Source organism: Terrapene carolina, unplaced genomic scaffold (assembly GCF_002925995.2).
Source record: "Terrapene carolina triunguis isolate 2854851 unplaced genomic scaffold, T_m_triunguis-2.0 Scaffold95, whole genome shotgun sequence".
Classification (NCBI taxonomy): domain Eukaryota; kingdom Metazoa; phylum Chordata; order Testudines; family Emydidae; genus Terrapene; species Terrapene triunguis.
The window spans coordinates 44,227,757-44,246,428 of NW_020664446.1; the positions used below are offsets into that span (position 1 = coordinate 44,227,757).

At 41.3% G+C, this 18,672-nt stretch overlaps 1 protein-coding gene across 1 annotated transcript in view; it reads right to left on the reverse strand.

The window, feature by feature from the left end:
* The window catches only part of STOX1 (storkhead box 1), a 32,659-nt gene extending 16,350 nt beyond the window's left edge, over nt 1-16,309 (reverse strand). The window contains exon 1 of the mRNA XM_024198160.2: nt 16,000-16,309. Coding sequence (XP_024053928.2) covers nt 16,000-16,309 — 310 coding nt within the window. The remainder of the gene's footprint in view (nt 1-15,999) is intronic.
* Nucleotides 16,310-18,672: the final 2,363 nt, after the last annotated feature.

The following is an 18,672-nucleotide window of genomic DNA, read 5'->3' on the forward strand; positions in this document are numbered from 1 at the left end:
CCAACTGCAGGTGCTGAGAACTTTTGAAAATCTAGTCCTTAAAGTTACCTTCTAACGCATGTAGCCAGTTACCATGGAATTCTTACTCTAATGTTAGTGCATAATAGCAACCTCAGCCTGCTTAGTTTCATTACAAACATCTGGAATGCATAGACACATATGGTGAAAATGAAGCAAGATATCAATACAGCATCTAAAGGGCATGATCAAGGAAATCAACTGGAGTCTTTCCAATGGGCTTGGATCAGGCTCCAAAAGAGGAACGCAAGTGATATGAGAAATACAAATGGATTTGTATGGCATGGCTGTCAAAGTGCAAAAAGAGGAGGAGAACTATGTCATGCTGAAACACATTTCTGGCTTTCAGAGCATGAGTGTGTTAAATATGTTCTAAGGACCACATATGGCAATGGGCAACAATTAAATACTTTAAAAATTATCACAAAGCTGGTTTCAAGTGCCTAAATCTTTAACAGAACACTTGATAGACTTCCAAATACAGATAAGGACATTATAAAAGGAAATGAAGCTTTTTTGGTTTGCGTGTTTACCTAATAAGACAGAGGCTCAAGGTTCTGTGTTCCACCTACAATAGCTGACAAGATAATTAGTATGCAAAATAGCATAAAGAATTCTGCTTCTAATTCCACAAGGTCTGCATACCTCAGCAAAGGAGCTAAACCCCAAACCTTTTCAACAATCACACTGGTAAAAACCTACTTTGGGTGACATCTGTTTTTTCACATTTACAGAAAATTATATTATATATAAATAAAAATAAAAGCATGCGACAGTGAGGGTCTAATGTTCTTAATAGAAAGCATCAGGAAGAGTGTACAAGGGATCCAAATGGAGGAAAAGAGAAGGGACAATGCTGTCACTTTCAATATAAGAAGATTTATCTTTCCCAGTAAATTGACTACCAAGGTTGTTTAGTGTCCATAGATAACCTAGGTTCTAGATCCTTTAATATATCTAATATACAGTAGAGAATCTAAGGGTTAGAAGTATTTCCAACTATTTCACCCTTTTTTTTGGCTGTAGATAAATATCACCCTTCTTTCACTGCGTATATCAGTATTAACTATTTCCATCACCTTCACACCATTAAACTGGAGTAATTATAGAATTGGCATTTGTGCTGCAAAGTTTATGGGATACATTTTCCAATAAGCTGGCCTCCTCTTTGTGGGTGACAAGTGAGCCACAATCAAATGCAGATGTAGATTTGAGTTCTTAAAGGGGCAAGTATCCAGCCAACATAAGGGTTAAAATTTTCATCTCATCTACACTTTGTTTCAACAACTGAGCCTTCACCAGCTTTGGCCGAAGGGGGTTTTGGCCCTGCAGTGACATAATGGGTTCATGTACCACCTCTCATATTGGCTACTCTGTCCAACAAAACCTGCCAGGCTTTGCTGGCAGTACACACCTTTTCCCAAATGGAACTGATTCATCTCCCTCTCCAATCTCAGCTTGGCTAGGGGTTGACAGCTCCCCTTTTTGGGCCCAGGAAGCACAGTCTACCTAGTAAAAACCCCACCAGGAAGGGAACAGTTCTAAGTTGGCATCTTACCACTGGTCAGGAACATACAGAAGTGACCTCTTCATTTACCTGTTGCTGAACCTGCCAGTGGGTCCACATTTGAATACAAAGATACTCTAGGGGTTTAAACCTCTAAACACTGAGGTGGTTTATAAACTGCATAATCTAGAGTGTTTTTAAAGTACAGCTAGTCAACGTGGACAGAATCAAACTGGTTAAAAAAGGATAATTAAGGTAAACCTTGGTGTTTAAAAACACATCAGGTCACATGGTGTAGGACCCAGCATAGATGGGGCCTCTGAGGACCTAGTAGTCTATTTTTGAAACTCAAAGTTCTAGTCTTTGGCTAGAAAGCACTACTGAAAGACCACGGCATGAGTGACAGGCAGCATCATAACCACCACACAAAAGTTCATTGAGGAATTATTTTGACATCACAACCTACAGACTTAGAACCCTTAGTTTAGACTGTAGAATCCTAGGTGAGATTTTCTTGTCTCTTCCTCCTTCCACCTATTAGTCTCCTATTCCACAGCTGTACACAGTGTAGTTGTAGCCATGTTGATCCCAGGATATTAGAGAGACAAGATGGTTGAGGTTATATCATTTACTGGACCAACTGCAGTTGGTGAGAGACAAGCTGTCGAGCCACACAGAGCTCTTCTTCAGCTCTGAAGAAAGCTTGTCTCCCTCACCAACAGATATTGGTCCAATAAAAAAATATGACCTCACCCACCTTCTCTCTCCTATTCCGCAGGGCAGTTTCAGTTTACTTATTTTAGCCAGAAGGACATAACATTTCCTGCTGTTTGGTTGGTGGGTGTGTAAAATGGGAAAATGGTGTGACAAGTTCTCCACTAAATTTTTGGGGACTCAGTAAACATCTTTGCAACAACCAGTCTATTAGAGCTTGTGATACAGAGTTATAGGTCTGCAGAATCTCTCAGTTTTAGGTGACACCTTCAGCAGAATTGGCCAGTTTTTGCATATGTCGTGGTAGCTTTGTAGTATATCAGAAAGATCAACTACACTACACGGTAAATGTGGTACCTACCAAATGTTCTGCAGGGTCAGCTAAATTTACTGCACTGTTCTCCTGGTAATAACTAAAGAATTTTGTGATTTAATGGAATTTTAATATGCTTGTCCATAATATAGCAAAAGTAAGTCTGAGAAGGAGAAGTCCAGTACTAGAATACAAATGCTGCAGATAAAGACCAGATATTGCAAAAGAAATACAACTTTGCAAAGCAAAACTAGCAAAGGTTTTATTTGGTGTTGTAATGATTTTAAAATGGGGATGAACTTGTTGAATTACAACAATTTCTATTTCATATGCCTTTTTCCCTAACCTTCTGCTCCAGAGTCCGATACATATCCTGATGCTTACAGCTAACTACATACTCTACATGCACTGTAATCTATACTCCAAATAATAGATCAATATACGAGAAGCCAAATTAGAATAAAATAAATTCTATTTTATTCATCATTACCTACTCCAAAACATTTCAACAGACTTTCATCACTGCTGAATAATTTTCTGACTCTTGGCTGTTAGTAAGCTTTGCTCTTGCATTAGTAATACTCTAAATCTAAGAAAGCATTGCATCGCCTACATTAAATAACTGCACACAGTATTCAGACAGTTTCCCCATGACAAGTTCTATGAAAATTATTGAGGGTTTGGTGCAAGTCATCCCTAAGTGTGCTCTGTCTTGATCATACAGACGGCAAACATTATTCTAACATGACTGTTCTTGAAAAAAAAAAAAAAAGATATAGAAAAATCTCTCTTTAAAAACCATCTGACATATTTATCCAGATTAAGGTACTGACTTCCAGCTTCTTCGTAGTTGTCACAGTTCATCTTCTCTGTAAATTTTTAGCTGGTGGATTATATAACCCACAGAACCACCACAGCTCCCGCAGACCAAAATAGCTGGCAAAATTATTTTAATAAGGCCACTCACTCACCAGCAGGCTAACATATTTGCTAATTTTACCTTGAGCTTTATTTAGTGGTTTTGCAAGGTTAAATATTTCCAAATGAACCATCACATACAATGTAATAAGGGAGTGTCAGAGTAAAAATGTGAACTGAGCAAAGAGGCCTACATTATGAACTCAGGTTAGACTTCTGATCTGAGAATTATCTTCTCTTTAATTGTAAGTACTTTTATGTACTGTAGAGTCTGAGCAGCTGTTACATCAATGATGGTAAAACTCCAGTTCAGTGCCAGATTATTCAAACAAATTAAATATATCAAATCCCACAGCATGATGACAGCACAATCAGTTTGACTGGTCTGTATGTACCATTTGTCTATTCTAGTCTATACTGAAGTAGGAAAGTGAAGCTTCTCCAACATCTCCAGTTACAATATTAGTGACGAAAACTGATAAAAAGATGTACATTTACACAATTAATTCTACCTTTTTACATCCAAGGTATTATATTCAGTCACTTTATTTCAATAGATTAGAATGGCTTTCTCCTATTTTAAAGGGAAGCCTGTCAAAAGGAGCAAATAAATCAGTATCATCCATTAACATCAGTATAGGATTAACATAGGATTTAAAAAAGCAGATAATAACTAAAGCCAGTTTCATTTTAAAATTAATTCCCCACTCTTTGTTGGGGATTCAACTTCATTCTCAAATGGGTTTGAATCTCTTGGTAATTCATATTCTGCGGCCCAATACCTATTAAAAATAACCTGATTTAACTGAAAACTGATCATCAGATGGGCTTGAGAGAACATGTTCTATAAAAACCATTTATCTTAAGTATAAGTTTTTCTTCTATTATGTTCAAGGGCCAAGTAATAGCTGTTAATTACTTTAATCAGGGCACGCTGATTGTAATTTAATTTTGCACACTAAGGACACAATCCATTAAATGGATTACATGTGAGCAAAAGTTTAATTTAAACATCACATTGCACACTGCAAGGGGTATTTTTGCATTTAGTTTCCCTTTGTAAAAAAAAATTCAAATCTCAGATGTTGAATTTCATGGATTGAGGTATGAGAGTGGCACATTTTCCCAACTTTGCTGCTCCTGTTGGTTAATAATTGGAGATAATTTTCTGTTGCACTCAGTTAATCAGGCAGCAGCACATTTGTTAACATTCCCAACAGAAAAAGAATGTATTTTTCTTTTATAAATGAAAGATACAAATTTGAAGAGGATCTCTTCAAAAAGAAAACAAATTACAGAGCAGTTTTGTGCCTCCAATCTTCTTCTGTTCTGATATAAATGTCATTTCAAGAAGGATTTTGTTGTATACCTGTATCATCAGTCTCCAAAACTGTAAGCTGTCCCAAAAGTGGTCCCTGTTCCGGCCTGAACCTACCTGATCAAACCAATTGGAGAACATGCGTGTTGTGATGTCAAAGGGAACAGGGCTTCATTTGGTTCTGGTAAAAATTTCAGGGGTCCACTGAACATGCTCAAGAGTTGTTCTATTTTTTCAACTCCCTCTTCTCGCTTTCCAGAAAGGTGATTTCTCTGGAGATGTTACAATCTGAGTGAATTTACCTAATCACCCTCTGCTAGTCTCCTCTTTACCCTTCCCATAAAAATACATACAATTCCACAACAACACATACACAATTGCATTTTTAACACAATGTACCCCAAAGGTATTAATCCTAATTCAAGAAGGCTTAATTTAATTTAGTAAAGTTAATTCCATACGTTTTCTTCAGGATACTGTCAGTGTGTCACATCCACTACAATAAAATAAAATACAGTTTAAAAAAAACAGGGTTAACAAAAAATCGTGCCTGTCTGTGTAGATGACACTGCTTTAGGAACACTGGTTTTGCTTGTGTCTTCATAAACCAAATGTGTTAGAAATATAGTACACCAACCCTAATGTTAGCTTCTGAAGTGTCTAAGATTGCCTCTTGATCTTGTTAGATATCTTTACATATCAAGGCAATGCAGGCAATCGTATTTCTAGCTATGACTACCCTGCTTTGCATAACTCCAACCATGACCACACCACCTCTGACCTATGTTAGCTGTGAAGTTCCCTTGGATTACACCAATTTAAAAAAGAAAGGGTATGGTTACATTTACACCATGTTGTTAATGAGGCCATGCAAAACAACAGCCATCCGGAAGAGCTATTGGATTTCCCATGGGCCTTCAACAAACATTCACAATTTTCACAACTGAAATGCATCTGTACATATTGGTCATGAAAGTCAGCATCCTCCAGGATACCGAGAGACAGACATGTTAAGACTAGCGAAATAAATGTTGAAATGAGATGTTGTGATTTAGGAATCTGTTGATAGTTAAAGTTTAAAGTAACACTAGTTAATGCAATCATCGCTTCCTTATTTACACAAGAGAATGGAAATATGTACTTTTTAAAAATCAGTATTCTGCAGCTCACATACTATAGTCTTATCTGCATGCCAGGAAATGAAACAGACCTGCACAAAATAAAGTTTGAGTACAAACTGTAGCTTTTATTCTGAATTGGGGGTTAATACTGCTAAAGTCTGAATCAGGAACTTCTGAATGGCAAGGTAAAAGAACTCAAAAGACCAAGAACAAAATTCAAGCAATATTTCATTTTCTTTTTAAAAATCAGAAGAATCTTTAAACGAAGGAAACATTTTCTAGGGGCTAGATTTTTCCAGCAAAAGAAAGAGACTGACCATGCACTTTAATTTTCCATACCCAATCATTTTTGTAGAACGGTTTGTTTTAATTTCAAGACAAATTAAATTGAATCACTATAGTACATATCAAGCACAAGTGTTTATGAACAGGGATAATTACTTATTTGTTAGACAATCTTTGCTATGGGCCATCTATTGCATATGGTAACATTTCTATTGGTTTGGTTTGTGTTTTTAAATGAAGAGCCGGATTTTCAAATGTGCTGAGCATTGGAGCTGCCACTGACTTCAAATGGAATTGTGAGTGCTTCGAGCTACTGGGTCTTTGAAATCAAAAACAGGCTCTCATAGTCATTGTATTAGGAGCATCAGATGAGTAAGTAACAAACAACAGATAAGTTTTCAAAGCCATCTCGCTTCAGGATAAGTCATTTTTCAAAGAACACAAGACATTCTTCCTGAGATTTAGCAGTATAGGATTTACAGAAATAACTATAATAATCACAGAGATCAAATAATAATAGAACACACAAGTTGACAGTTTCAGACTCAGGGTACTACTGGAAATAGCGCTAGAGCTAATAAATTTGGGCGTAACAGTTTAAAAATTTGAGATTATTTAGAAAATATTCTTTATATTCTGATTACCTATATACAGTTGTATAAAATACAACATGTTTCTTAGGTCACCAAAACTTTTCAAGTCAGCACACAGAGAGAAAAAACACAATAACTGATTTGGTTACAAAACTAATCAACCTTGATTTTTAAACCTGTAACCTTGTTTACCAGAGCAGATCAAAGTCTAGAACAGACATGAAAGAAGTGCACAGTAAGGAAATCCAAGAGAAAGGAATCCAAGAAGCACATAAACAATCTCCTGCTGAGTTGCTATCCTCATTAAGTTTGTGTGTTCCCATGTGTAACATTACAGAGCAACTCAGCAAATGGAAGGTCTCGAGAATCATGAGCTTTCCAAAAAGTCTCAAAGTGTTTGCTGCTCAAAAAGCAATAATTTCACCTAGGCTTTCCTTGATGATATGTTCTAATATTGTGATGCTAATATTGATATTAATTACTGTACACATAGTTAACGTTATTTAGAAGCTTTCTCTTCCGTTTCTCAGTTTATTTATGATGCTTTGAAAAAATATATAATTTGTTCTCAACAAATATTTAAATGTGTAAAATGTAAATGAGTTTTAAAAGATTAAAGTTTACTTTGAGTAGAAATTTGTATAGTTACACAAATTAAATTTCAACATTAATAATACAAATATAAGCAACTGGTACAGAAATGTTAGGTAGTCAAACGCCCATGTTACTGGGTTGCTAGTATTTGTAGAATTGTTTGTCAATACGATCATGCATGAGTTGCCAAATAAACTATACAATGTACAGCCAATATAACAATGCCAATTCTCAAATATTAGCAATTCTGTTTAGGCCAGGTCTACACTAGAGACTTTTGTCAGAATAGCTATGTCAGTCAGGGTATGAAGACCAACACAGCTGTGACAGCAGAAGCCCCTAGTGTAGACACAGCTACACAGGCAAAACTGTACTTTGACCCACACGGCTCACTCAAGGTGAGGAGGGCCAGGACTTTACTATATCAGTACAAAGCACAGCTTTGCCAGTATAAGCTGTGTCCACACTAGGAGTGCTTTGCTGGTATAGTATACCAGTGTTCCTATGCCTGTAAAGTGACCTTGTGTAGACATATTAAATAATTACATTTATCCTATGGGATATAGTTCAGGTGGGATGAACTTCTTACATTCAGCTGGTGTTCCAACCAGGCCTCGGGTCAAATCAAGGCCCCAATTCTGCAAGTGGATGGACCCATGCGCCTATGTGGAGTCCCACTGGCTTCAGTAAGAGTCCACCTGTGTGAATCTGATTGCAAGATCAGGGTCTAAATAAAGAGTGCAGGGCATTTTTACTAGATGTTCTAAATGGGCTGCTTGGGAAGAATTTCAACATTTCAGGTCCACTGCTGTATAGTTAGCAGGTTCTCTAATTCAAGTATTCAAATGCTCCTAACCTCCGCCCTCTAGTAAAAAAAAAGGCTACATTTTCTCTCAAATTGGAAGGAAGTGCTTTCTCACCATGTACCTGACACACCAGGTAAGAAGTTAGGGTATCAAATTGATAGTACAAAAGAAGCATAAAAACTGTTCGTTCTCCTTGTTTTCCACATTACTGAATTGCTTTCTGAAGGAACTTTCAAATAACCCATCTTATTCTCGTTAGAAAGTGATATCCTATGTTGACAAAATATATTGTTTTAAAATTCTGCATTTTTTTAAAAAAAGGATATAAGACAGACAAACTAATCTTGGTCTTTAAAAAAGCCACTTTTTAAAACTTCTGTTTTGTCTGCAGCTTTCCAACTTTACTTCCTTCCTGACAGGAAGTTGCTGCTATCATTGGAAGGACTGCTTGTAATTCCCTGGATCTACCATTGCAGATGGCAAGGAACAAGCAAGAGGAGTGGACAAAGGCTTTCCATCATCCTCTTCCATCTGAGATTAGCAATCAAGAGGGGGCTGACTTTTGGCATCTAGAAGACACTTTCAACAAACTATTTGGATAGGATGATCAGAGGAGAGACAACAGGCTGGGATGGTGTGGAAGCAACCTCTAATTAATAGCCAGAGAAGACGGACAACGGGCTACCAAAATAATCATTCTAGCAGAACAACAGCATTGGCAACCTATTTCTGGATGGCCCACTCGTTGAAGAGATCTATGCAATTTCAAATAAGAGCTGGCAAGAACCACTGAATTTTCTCCCCTTCACTTATTAAAAATACTCTCAATATACAGCTCTACCCCGATATAACACGACCTGATATAAAACGAAATCGAATATAACGCGGTGCTCCGGGGGGGAAGGGCTGTGCATTCTGGCGGATCAAAGCAAGTTCGATATAATGCGGTTTCACCTATAACGCAGTAAGATTTTTTGGCTCCCGAGGACAGCATTATATCGGGGTAGAGGTGTAGTTGTTTCTTCAAGAGGGACTGAATGTCTACTTTTACTTCTGTGTCCTTCACCAAGATGCTTTCCCTACCTCTACAATTCACAGTTGCCACGCAGTGACTAAAATGAACTTATAATTAATTCAACTCTTCCCTTGGGGACTATTTTCCTTATCTCTATCAATGGAAGCATGACAGAGTTACAAAATTGCAACCAACGCCCTCTGTCATCAAAAAATGCCAGTGGCGACATTTCAATTATTTTTCCAACTTTATTTTGAAAGGAGAAAAAATAGTCAACGCTGATCCTTTCCTATGTACCATTTCAGTTTTGATGAAAAGACATTTTGTCACAAAAATTTGCAACTGGCTCTACTATTCTATAAATCCTATACAGAGTTGGAGTTAAAAAAATTAGGTTGCCTCAACCAAAGTATAAAATATATTTTTAAACATTAAACGTATTATAAAATCAGATATTTTATGGTTGTGCAAGTCAACGTATAAGAACTATGTAACAACATTCAATATTTCTTTTAGTACATCATTGTGCTGGAAAGATGTACTACAGAAAAATAGATTTTAAGTGAAACCACTTTACTCAAACCATACTGAACATACGGAATAAATTGTAAATTAAGGACAAAGAAACAAAATGATATAAATAGGGCCCTACCAAATTCATGTTCATTTTGGTCTATTTCACAGTCATAGGATTTTAAAAATCAAAAATTTCATGATTTCAGCTATTTAAATCTGAAATTTCATGGTGTTGTAATTGTAGGGGTCCTGACCCAAAAAGGAGCTGTGAGGCAGGGGGTGTCGCAAGGTTATTGTAGGAGAGATTGGGGTACTGCTACCCTTGCTTCTGCGTTGTTGCTGGCAGCGGCACTGCCTTCAGAGCTAGGCAGATGGAGAGAAGTGCCTGCTGGCCAGGATCCCAGCTCTGAAGGCAGAGCCACGCCAGCAGTAGCACAGAAGTAAGCATGGCATGGTATGATATTGCCACCCTTACTTCTGTGGTGCTGCCTGCAGAGCTGGGCCCTCAGTCAGCAGCCGCCACTCTCCGGACGCCCAGCTCTGAAGGCAGCGCAGAACTAAGGGTGGCAATACTGCAACCCTCCTAAAATAACCTTGCAACTCCCCTGCAACTCCTTTTTGGGTCAGGACCCCCAATTTGAGAAACGCTGGTCTCCCCTGTGAAATCTGTATAGTATAGGATAAAAGCACATAAAAGACCAGATTTCATGGAGGGAGACCAGATTTCAAGGTCCATGATGCGTTTTTCATGGCCGTGAATTTGGTAGGGCCCTAGATATAAATTACAGGAAACTAGACATTTTTATGGAGCAAGAGAATTGAACGAAAGTCGGGAGGTAGATTAACATCTAATAATAGATTTAACGAAAGAGAATACGTTTATTAGGCCAAATGGCTTTTTCCTCTGTAGCACTTTTATATGCTCTTACCATTAAGCTTGTGCATTTCCAGTCCAGCATGTTTACAAAGAAATGTCCAAGTTAAAAGTGCAGTTTCTCCACAACAGAGACCAGATTGAACTGGGGCCATTAGATGATACTGCAATACAAATTAATACTAATAGTCTTGCATCATCAAAAAGCTATCTTCCTTGTCCTTTGTTTAGATCACATAATTCCCTTTTTGAATACTCCCCTGACTCCCCTTCCACTATGCATCAAACTCAAGCATGTTTCCTTCTTCAATATAAAATTGAAGGCCAGCATTAGGGGGTAACAACAGGGCAATTGCTTGGGGCCTCATGCCACAGGACTCCCACAAAGCTACATTGCTCGGGCTTCGGCTTCAGCCTCGAGTGGCGGGGCTCAGGGTCCGGGCTTCAACCCTATGTGGCAGGGCTTCAGCTTTCTGCCCTGGGCCCCAGTAAGTCTAATGCTGGCCCTGCTTGGTGGCCCCCCTGAAACCTGCTTGTGGCCCCCAAGGGGGCCTCAGACGCCTGGTTGAGAACCACTGTTCTAGACAACTCTGCCCCTTCCTACCTAATCAACTGTGTCACTTTGTATCAACCCTTCCCCTCTGCTCTGACAATGGTTCCCAGCCTTGACGTCTTTTCACAAACAACTCTGTGCTTTCTTTCATACTGCTCCCCTGTGCAATTTAAATGAGGACAGTCCATGTGGATGAGTTCGACCTTTCCCTTTAAAAACCTATGTCTGCCACAACCTCAATAGCAAACCAAATTTACATGCATAATCTTCACAAACCACAAACAGCTACATGCTTTCTCCCATGCTGCCCCTCAGTCTTGGAACTCCCCATAAATACCCCTCTTCTCTCAACATAGCTGAGTGTATACCGGGGCTTTTGTCTGCATTGTATGTCAGACATAGCTATGCCAACATATTTTTTAAGTACAAGCCAAGCCTTACTTTACTCCCTGAAGTAAGGTTTTACTACTGTTGGCACTACAGTACTAACACAGCTCTGGGACAGTTAATTTGATTTTATTCTGGTTCAATAATCTACTGCCAAAATTCCCCTGGCTCCAAACTGGGTACCTGATCCATTGGGTTTATAGAAGTCAAAGGCAGTCAGATGTGATACTGGCCACATCGATCCTTTGTGTACTGTTGGCTACCATCAACACATCTGATATTTAAAAGAAGCCACTGAATTTGCAGGGCTGATTATATAACAATTTTACTCATACGAACACATTTAATCTGAGATCAGAAAAATTTCAAACACCCATCTCACAATGCAATTTTTACAGTCACTTTCAAGTAGAACTTCACTTTAAATACTTATACTAATGATAGAAAGCCAGGGATATCAGCAAGAGCAAAAAAGTTTAGCTTACAGAAACCATTCAGTCTACCTGCAGAGAGTAACCCACTCGATGAATATTTCCCTCAATAACAAAACTAAGAACCTAATTTCTTAGAATATAAAGTACCTTTTTTCTATCAATGCTAATGAAATCACATGTTTAATTGAATAAGGTCCTATTTATACCGGTCAGGAAATCTGTTAACAGATCTCTAGCCAACTTTGCTTACACACAAAGTCCCTATGAGAAAGGTGCCAAACTGATTATCTTGGTAAACGTAGACTTAAGAAAATTATTCCCCACCTCCCCCCATGTGTGTTAAAACAGATAATAGGACAGCTAAGGGAAGCAGGACCGAGGATAGTTTACCAAAGTGAAAAACCTAATAAATTTACTAGGTCCTTTAAAATCATGTGGTTCTTTTTTAAAACTAGGAATTGGCATGTTGAGCTCATTTTTCTATTAATAACAGTTCTTGTATGGATACATATAAAATGCAGACATTAGGTTAAATGCAAATAACTCAGATTAAAAGATTAAACAAGTAAACACGTAGATTTTGACACAGAGCAAAGACTACACTAAAGTGTATCTCACTTATCACATACTTGGATATTTATATATTCATTTTGCAAATTTGCTGCTGTCTATAAGAACACACACAGAGCCAAAAATTATCCTAATTAACCATCTTAAAAATGACCTAAAGAACTCCACAACCTACCTAAAAAATAAATAAATATATAAAAAAATAACAAAAAGCACAGCCTTGGTATCCTTCCCCCCAACTGAGGAAAAGCCTAACAGATAGGCCTTGTAACATGTTCTGTAGGTCAAACAAACTTTAGGTTCTATTAAGGGTGAAGCAAATTCTAGACTGATGGCACCCCCCTGAGAATATCCTGCCTTCCAACTATAGATATACAAATGTAGGGATTAGCACCTCCATCGTCCCAGTTTCTCTCTATTGTCAGGTTAAAGCACAAATAACTTTTTGAAATACACAGGATGCAAACCATAAAGGACTTCATTGATGAAAACTAAACACCTTGATTCAACCTGAAAAACCATGAGCCAGTGCAGTCTCTGGAGCATAAGTGTAATATGTTCCATGTGTGAACCACAACTAAACAAGTGGGCTGCCATATTCTGCATTTGCTCAGATTTCTGAGTGGTCTTCAATGAAAAAGAGTACTTCCATAATCAGGCTACAATACTTTTATGCATAATAATCATGATTGCAATCTGGCCTCATTAGATTGCATGGGCCACTAGTTTGTTTAATTGGATATCAACTAATTGCATAAGTCAAATGGTATTGAGGTCTACATGCTGCTCTTTATAATGCAATCTGATTAGAATATTCAATGGTTTCTGTCCATTTTTTTAAAAAGCTGGGAGCTCCAGTCATGGACTAGGAGGACTGCATTGTGCAAGATGCTGTACAAATACAGAACAACAGACAGTCCTTGCCCATAGAGTTTACGATCTAAGTAGATGTTTACTATTATCCAATAATGAAAACAAGTTCACCCTCAATTTGCTGAGTTCACCTCCCCCATTGGACTATCACTCTCTCCCAAAACACACTATAAACAAACAAACAGCTCCTCCAGAATCCTTCTTCACCCAAACTAAAATACAAAATCTTGTGTCCATTTGATAGCCTTTAAGTCTGTCCTAAATCTTGGATATCTTTGTTTAAATTGTAATTAATAGTGTCCACAATGTTTTACTTAAAGCCAAACCCGTGCTGCATACAATAGACACATCACCTTTGATGTATATGTAGTTCCCCTAGTTCAGGGGTGGGCAAACTATGGCCCGGGGGCCACATCCAGACCTCTAGGCATTTTAATCTGTTAAATCTGTTTAATCCTCGAGTTCCTGCCAGGAAGCGGGGTCCGGGGCTTGCCCCGCTCTGGCGCTCCAGCTGGGGAATGGGGTCAGGATCTTGCCCCACTCCGCACGGCTCCCGGAAGCAGCTGCATGTTCCCCCTCCAGCTCCTATGTGTAGGGGCAGACAGGGGGCTCCACACTCTGCCCCCGCAGCTCCCATTGGCCGGGAACCACAGCAAATGGGAGCTGCAGGGGTGGCGCCTGCAGACAGGGCAGAGTGCAGAGACACCTGGCTGCACCTCCACATAAGAGCCAGAGGGGGGACATGCTGCTGTTTCTGGGAGCTGCTTGAGGTAAGCAGGTATGGAGCGGAGGTAAGCCTGTCATACAATTTCCATACCCAGATGTGGCCCTTGGGCCAAAAAGTTTGCCCACCCCTGCCCTAGTTTATACAGATGGGGTGAAATCCTGGCTTCACTGAAGTCAATAGCAAAGTTCCTATTGATTTCATGCTTGACACTATATTCTTTCCTTGCTTATTTATACCCACTCTAGCGGTGTCAGTACTAGGTCCCAGAAGTCAGAAATTCTAATCACAAACTATAAAATGGTTTAACTGAGCACAGCGGAAAGGGCTGGGGTGAGAGAGGATCTGAATTTGTTATTTAAACTTGTTGATGTTCTTCACAGCATTTTACTATGCTCTTTTGAAAAAGCCACTGGTTTCATTAAATAGAGAGAAAATGTCACTTTTCAGCTAATTTAGTTATTCCTTTAAAAATATAGCAAATATATGCAACAAAATAGAAGTGAAAGCAAATAAAGACACCAAGCAAAAAAACAAAAACAAAAACCCAACCCCCCTATTTAAACTAAGAGGACTACACCAGTGGAAAAAAAAGTAGGGTAGCTTTCAACTATTTAAACTAATATTTTCAGGTCAATTTCATTGGCATGAAGATATGACTACTCTCAGACCTCCAAGTCATTTTCTTTTTGATGGCTTCCCACCACATTGGCGAACAGATTGCTCAGGGTATCTTTAAATAATTTTCCCACCAACTAACACTTCAGTAGTTAACTTCAATGGGGCTCTCCACAGGTGCAGGAGTCTACCCACATAGATCCAAGTGAAGGATCAGGATGATAGTATTTTCATTTAAAACTTGCAGCAAATATTGGTACTTTAGTACTGTAAAAGTTCCCTTTATGTTAAACCTAGTTGTATCCATTAGTATCATATATGGAACTAAAAGTACTACACAAAAAAGTCACACCTTTTCCACTCAGTAAAGACCAAACAAACAAACAGCCATTTTCTTTATTCATAGAAATTAATGCCCATATGTACTGGTTTGTACAGGCATCAAAGAATCTGTAGAAACCCCCGATCCTGCAAACTCCTATGCTGATGAACAACAATGACTCTCACTTTGGGGCTACACACATGCATATTAACCGGATCAAGAGTCCACACTGGAAATTACTTAAGTGAAGGAAACTTGTAAGGGGAACTTTACTGCATCTACAAACAGATTACTAGCCCAGAAAGGGTCAGTCCATCAATGTCACCTGCATGAAAATTATTTCAAACAACTGCAAATTATTCTCCAGGAGTCTGAGAACATTTTGCTGCTCCCTGTGACGTACCCCCCTCCCCTCGCAGCCCCAACTTCATTTCAATAAAAAAGCACCAGCATCCCCAGACCTCTTTGATACCTGCCTGCTTTTTTCCAGCAACACAGGCACGTCATGCCTCACACCAGCCGTCTTCTACCCAGGGAGATTGATTCATTTTAACTTACAATATTTTGGTTTGTGTCGCAATTACGAATTTAGTACTTAGACTGCGCTGCCAGGCCAGCAGCCTCTGGCCACAAAGAAGGGTGCGCAGAAAGCCCCAGAAAGAGACGACAAGGGAGGAAGAAATATTCTTCCCCCCCACACACACAAGTAGGATTATGCTACCGGGCAGGCATCCTCCTCCCAGCCTCGCTGCTTTCTCTCCAGGTGCCCTTTACGGGGTTTGCTTGGTGAGCAGCCACACTCCCCCCTCAACGTGCGATGGGGACAGCCCCCTTCCTGCCCCTTTGGGGTCACCTCCTAACAGAGCAGCCCGGCCTGGGGACACACCTCCCCTCCGAGAAGTGCCCAGCGCTCCCCTCAGACTCACCCACTGCCCGGATGAGAAACCCCTGGGGCGGCCGCAGCGCCCTGCGGAGCCAGGCGTCCCGCAGCAGCTGCAGAGGGGCGGCGGGGCCCTGCAGGAGCAGCACGCCGCCCCGCAGCCAGCCCTGCAGCGAGACGCGGGAGACGGCGCGCGCCAGCCCGGCGTTCCAGGGGCACCTGGCGTTGGCCCGGCGAAAGGCCCGGAACAGCGCCGCGCCGCTCGGCTCCCGCTCCCCGGCCGCCTCCCGCCGCCGGCGCAGCACCAGGGCCAGCGAGCCGGGCGCCAGCTGCACCGCGCGGCGCGGCCGCGGCATGCTCAGGCGGGCTCCAGCTACGCATTGTCCGGCTGCAGCTGAGCTGCCGAGGGAGCCGGGCTGCGGGCAGGGGGCGGGGACAGCGCCGCGGGGGCGGGGACAGCCGGCAAGGCACCTGCAGGAGCCCCGGCCTCGTCCCGTGCTTGAGGCTGGCTCTGCCCCGGCGCTGGGGCGGGTCTGTGCGCTCATGAGTGCCGGGTGTCCGCGACCCAGAGCCGCCAGGCGGTCAGCACCTCGCTTGTCCCACGGGAGCGTCAGAGGCACCCCAAATCCTTCCCCGAGGCAAGGTCCTCCTGGGCCCCCTGGGAAAAGAGGTGGCTCCGACCCCGCTGATAACGCTTTGCAGGGGGCGAGCGGGGCTTCACCTGCCCAGCCAGCCTCAGAGTTAGATCACTCCCTGAGCACTAGGGTGACCAGACATCCTGATATTTGGGGCGTTGTCTTATATATGCAACTGTATCCTCTTCCTCGCTGTCCCCTGAAAAGTGTCCCAATTGTTCCACTTGCTAGCAGCTCACCCTACAGACCGGTCCTGGCTATCCAGGGAAACGTGCAGTGAAGGCTAACAGGTTTCTTTCTTGGGCGGGCACGTTGTTGTATGTTCCCCCCATCACAGAAAGTTTTGTTCAATATGGAGTCTGCTTAACTCGAGTCCCATCAGCCGGTCCTTGATAAAGACAGTAGGAGGGAGGCTTGCAACACACAGCCTGAATCAAAGCTTTGCTTGCAGAGCTTTCCAGAAAGCCTTTGACAAGGTCCCTCACCAAAGGCTCTTACGTTAATTAAGTTGTCATGGGATAAGAGGGAAGAGCCTTTCATGGATTGAGATCTGGTTAAAAGACAGGGGACAAAGGGTAGGAATAAATGGTAAATGTTCAGAATGGACAGGGGTAACTAGTGGTGCTCCCCAGGGGTAAGTCCTAGGACCAATCTGATTCAACTTATTCATAAATGATCTGGAGAAAGGGGTAAACAGTGAGGTGGCAAAGGTTGCAGATGATACTAAACTGCTCAAGATAGTTAAGACCAAAGCAGACTGTGAAGAACTTCAAAAACTCACAAAACTAAGTGATTGGGCAACAAAATGGCAAATGAAATTTAATGTGGATAAATGTAAAGTAATGCACGTTGGAAAAAATAACCCCAACTATACATACAATACGATGGGGGCTAATTTAGCTACAAGTCAGGAAAAAGATCTTAGAGTCATCGTGGATAGTTCTCTGAAGACGTCCACACAGTGTGCAGTGTCAGTCAAAAAAGCAATCAGGATGTTAGGAATCATTCAAAAAGGGATAGAGAATAAGATGGAGAATATCTTATTGCTCTTCTATAAATCCATGGTACGCCCACTTCTTGAATACTGCATACAGATGTGGTCTCCTCATCTCAAAAAAGATATACTGGATTTATAAAAGGTTCAGAGAAGGGCAACTAAAATGATTAGGGGTTTGGAACAGGTCCCATATGAGGAGAGATTAAAGAGGCTAGGACTTTTCAGCTTGGAAAAGAGGAGACTAAAGGGGGACATGATAGAGGTATATAAAATCATGAGTGGTGTGGAGAAAGTGAATAAGGAAAAGTTATTTACTTGTTCTCATAATATAAGAACTAGGGGCCACCAAATGAAATTAATGGGCAGGGCCGGCTCCAGGCACCAGCCAACCAAGCACGTGCTTGGGGCGGCACCTTAGAAGCGGCGGCCAATGTTGGGGTGGCGGGGGGCACTCACGGTGTTTGGTTTTCTTTGTTGTTCAGCGGGGCAGCACTCGAGGGATTGTTTTTTGTTTGTTTGTTTCGGCCGGGCAGGGGGGGGGGGCGGCCCGGCGAGGTGCGCGGGGGGAGGGGGGTGGGGGTTTCGGCGGCCCGGCACAGCGCTCGGGGGGCGGGGGTTTGAGCAGCCTGGCGCAGCCCAGCGCTGGGGGTGGTGGTGTTATGGCGGGGCGGCGCTCTTCTTTTGTGCCTAGGGCGGCAAAAAAGTTAGAGCTGGCCCTGTTAATGGGCAACAGGTTTAAAACAAATAAAAGGAAGTTCTTCTTCACACAGTGCACAGTCAACCTGTGGAACTCCTTGCCTGAGGCGGTTGTGAAGGCTAGGACTATAATAGGGTTTAAGAGAGAACTAGATAAATTCATGGAGGTTAAGTCTATTAATGGCTATTAGCCAGGATGGGTAAGGAATGGTGGCCCTAGCCTCTGTTTGTCAGAGGGTGGAGATGGATGGCAGGAGAGAGATCACTTGATCATTACCTGTTAGGTTCACTCCCTCTGGGACACGTGGCATTGGTCACTGTCGGTAGACAGGATACTGAGCTGGATGGTCTGACCCAGTATGGCCATTCTTATGTTCCTAGCTTTTGTGAA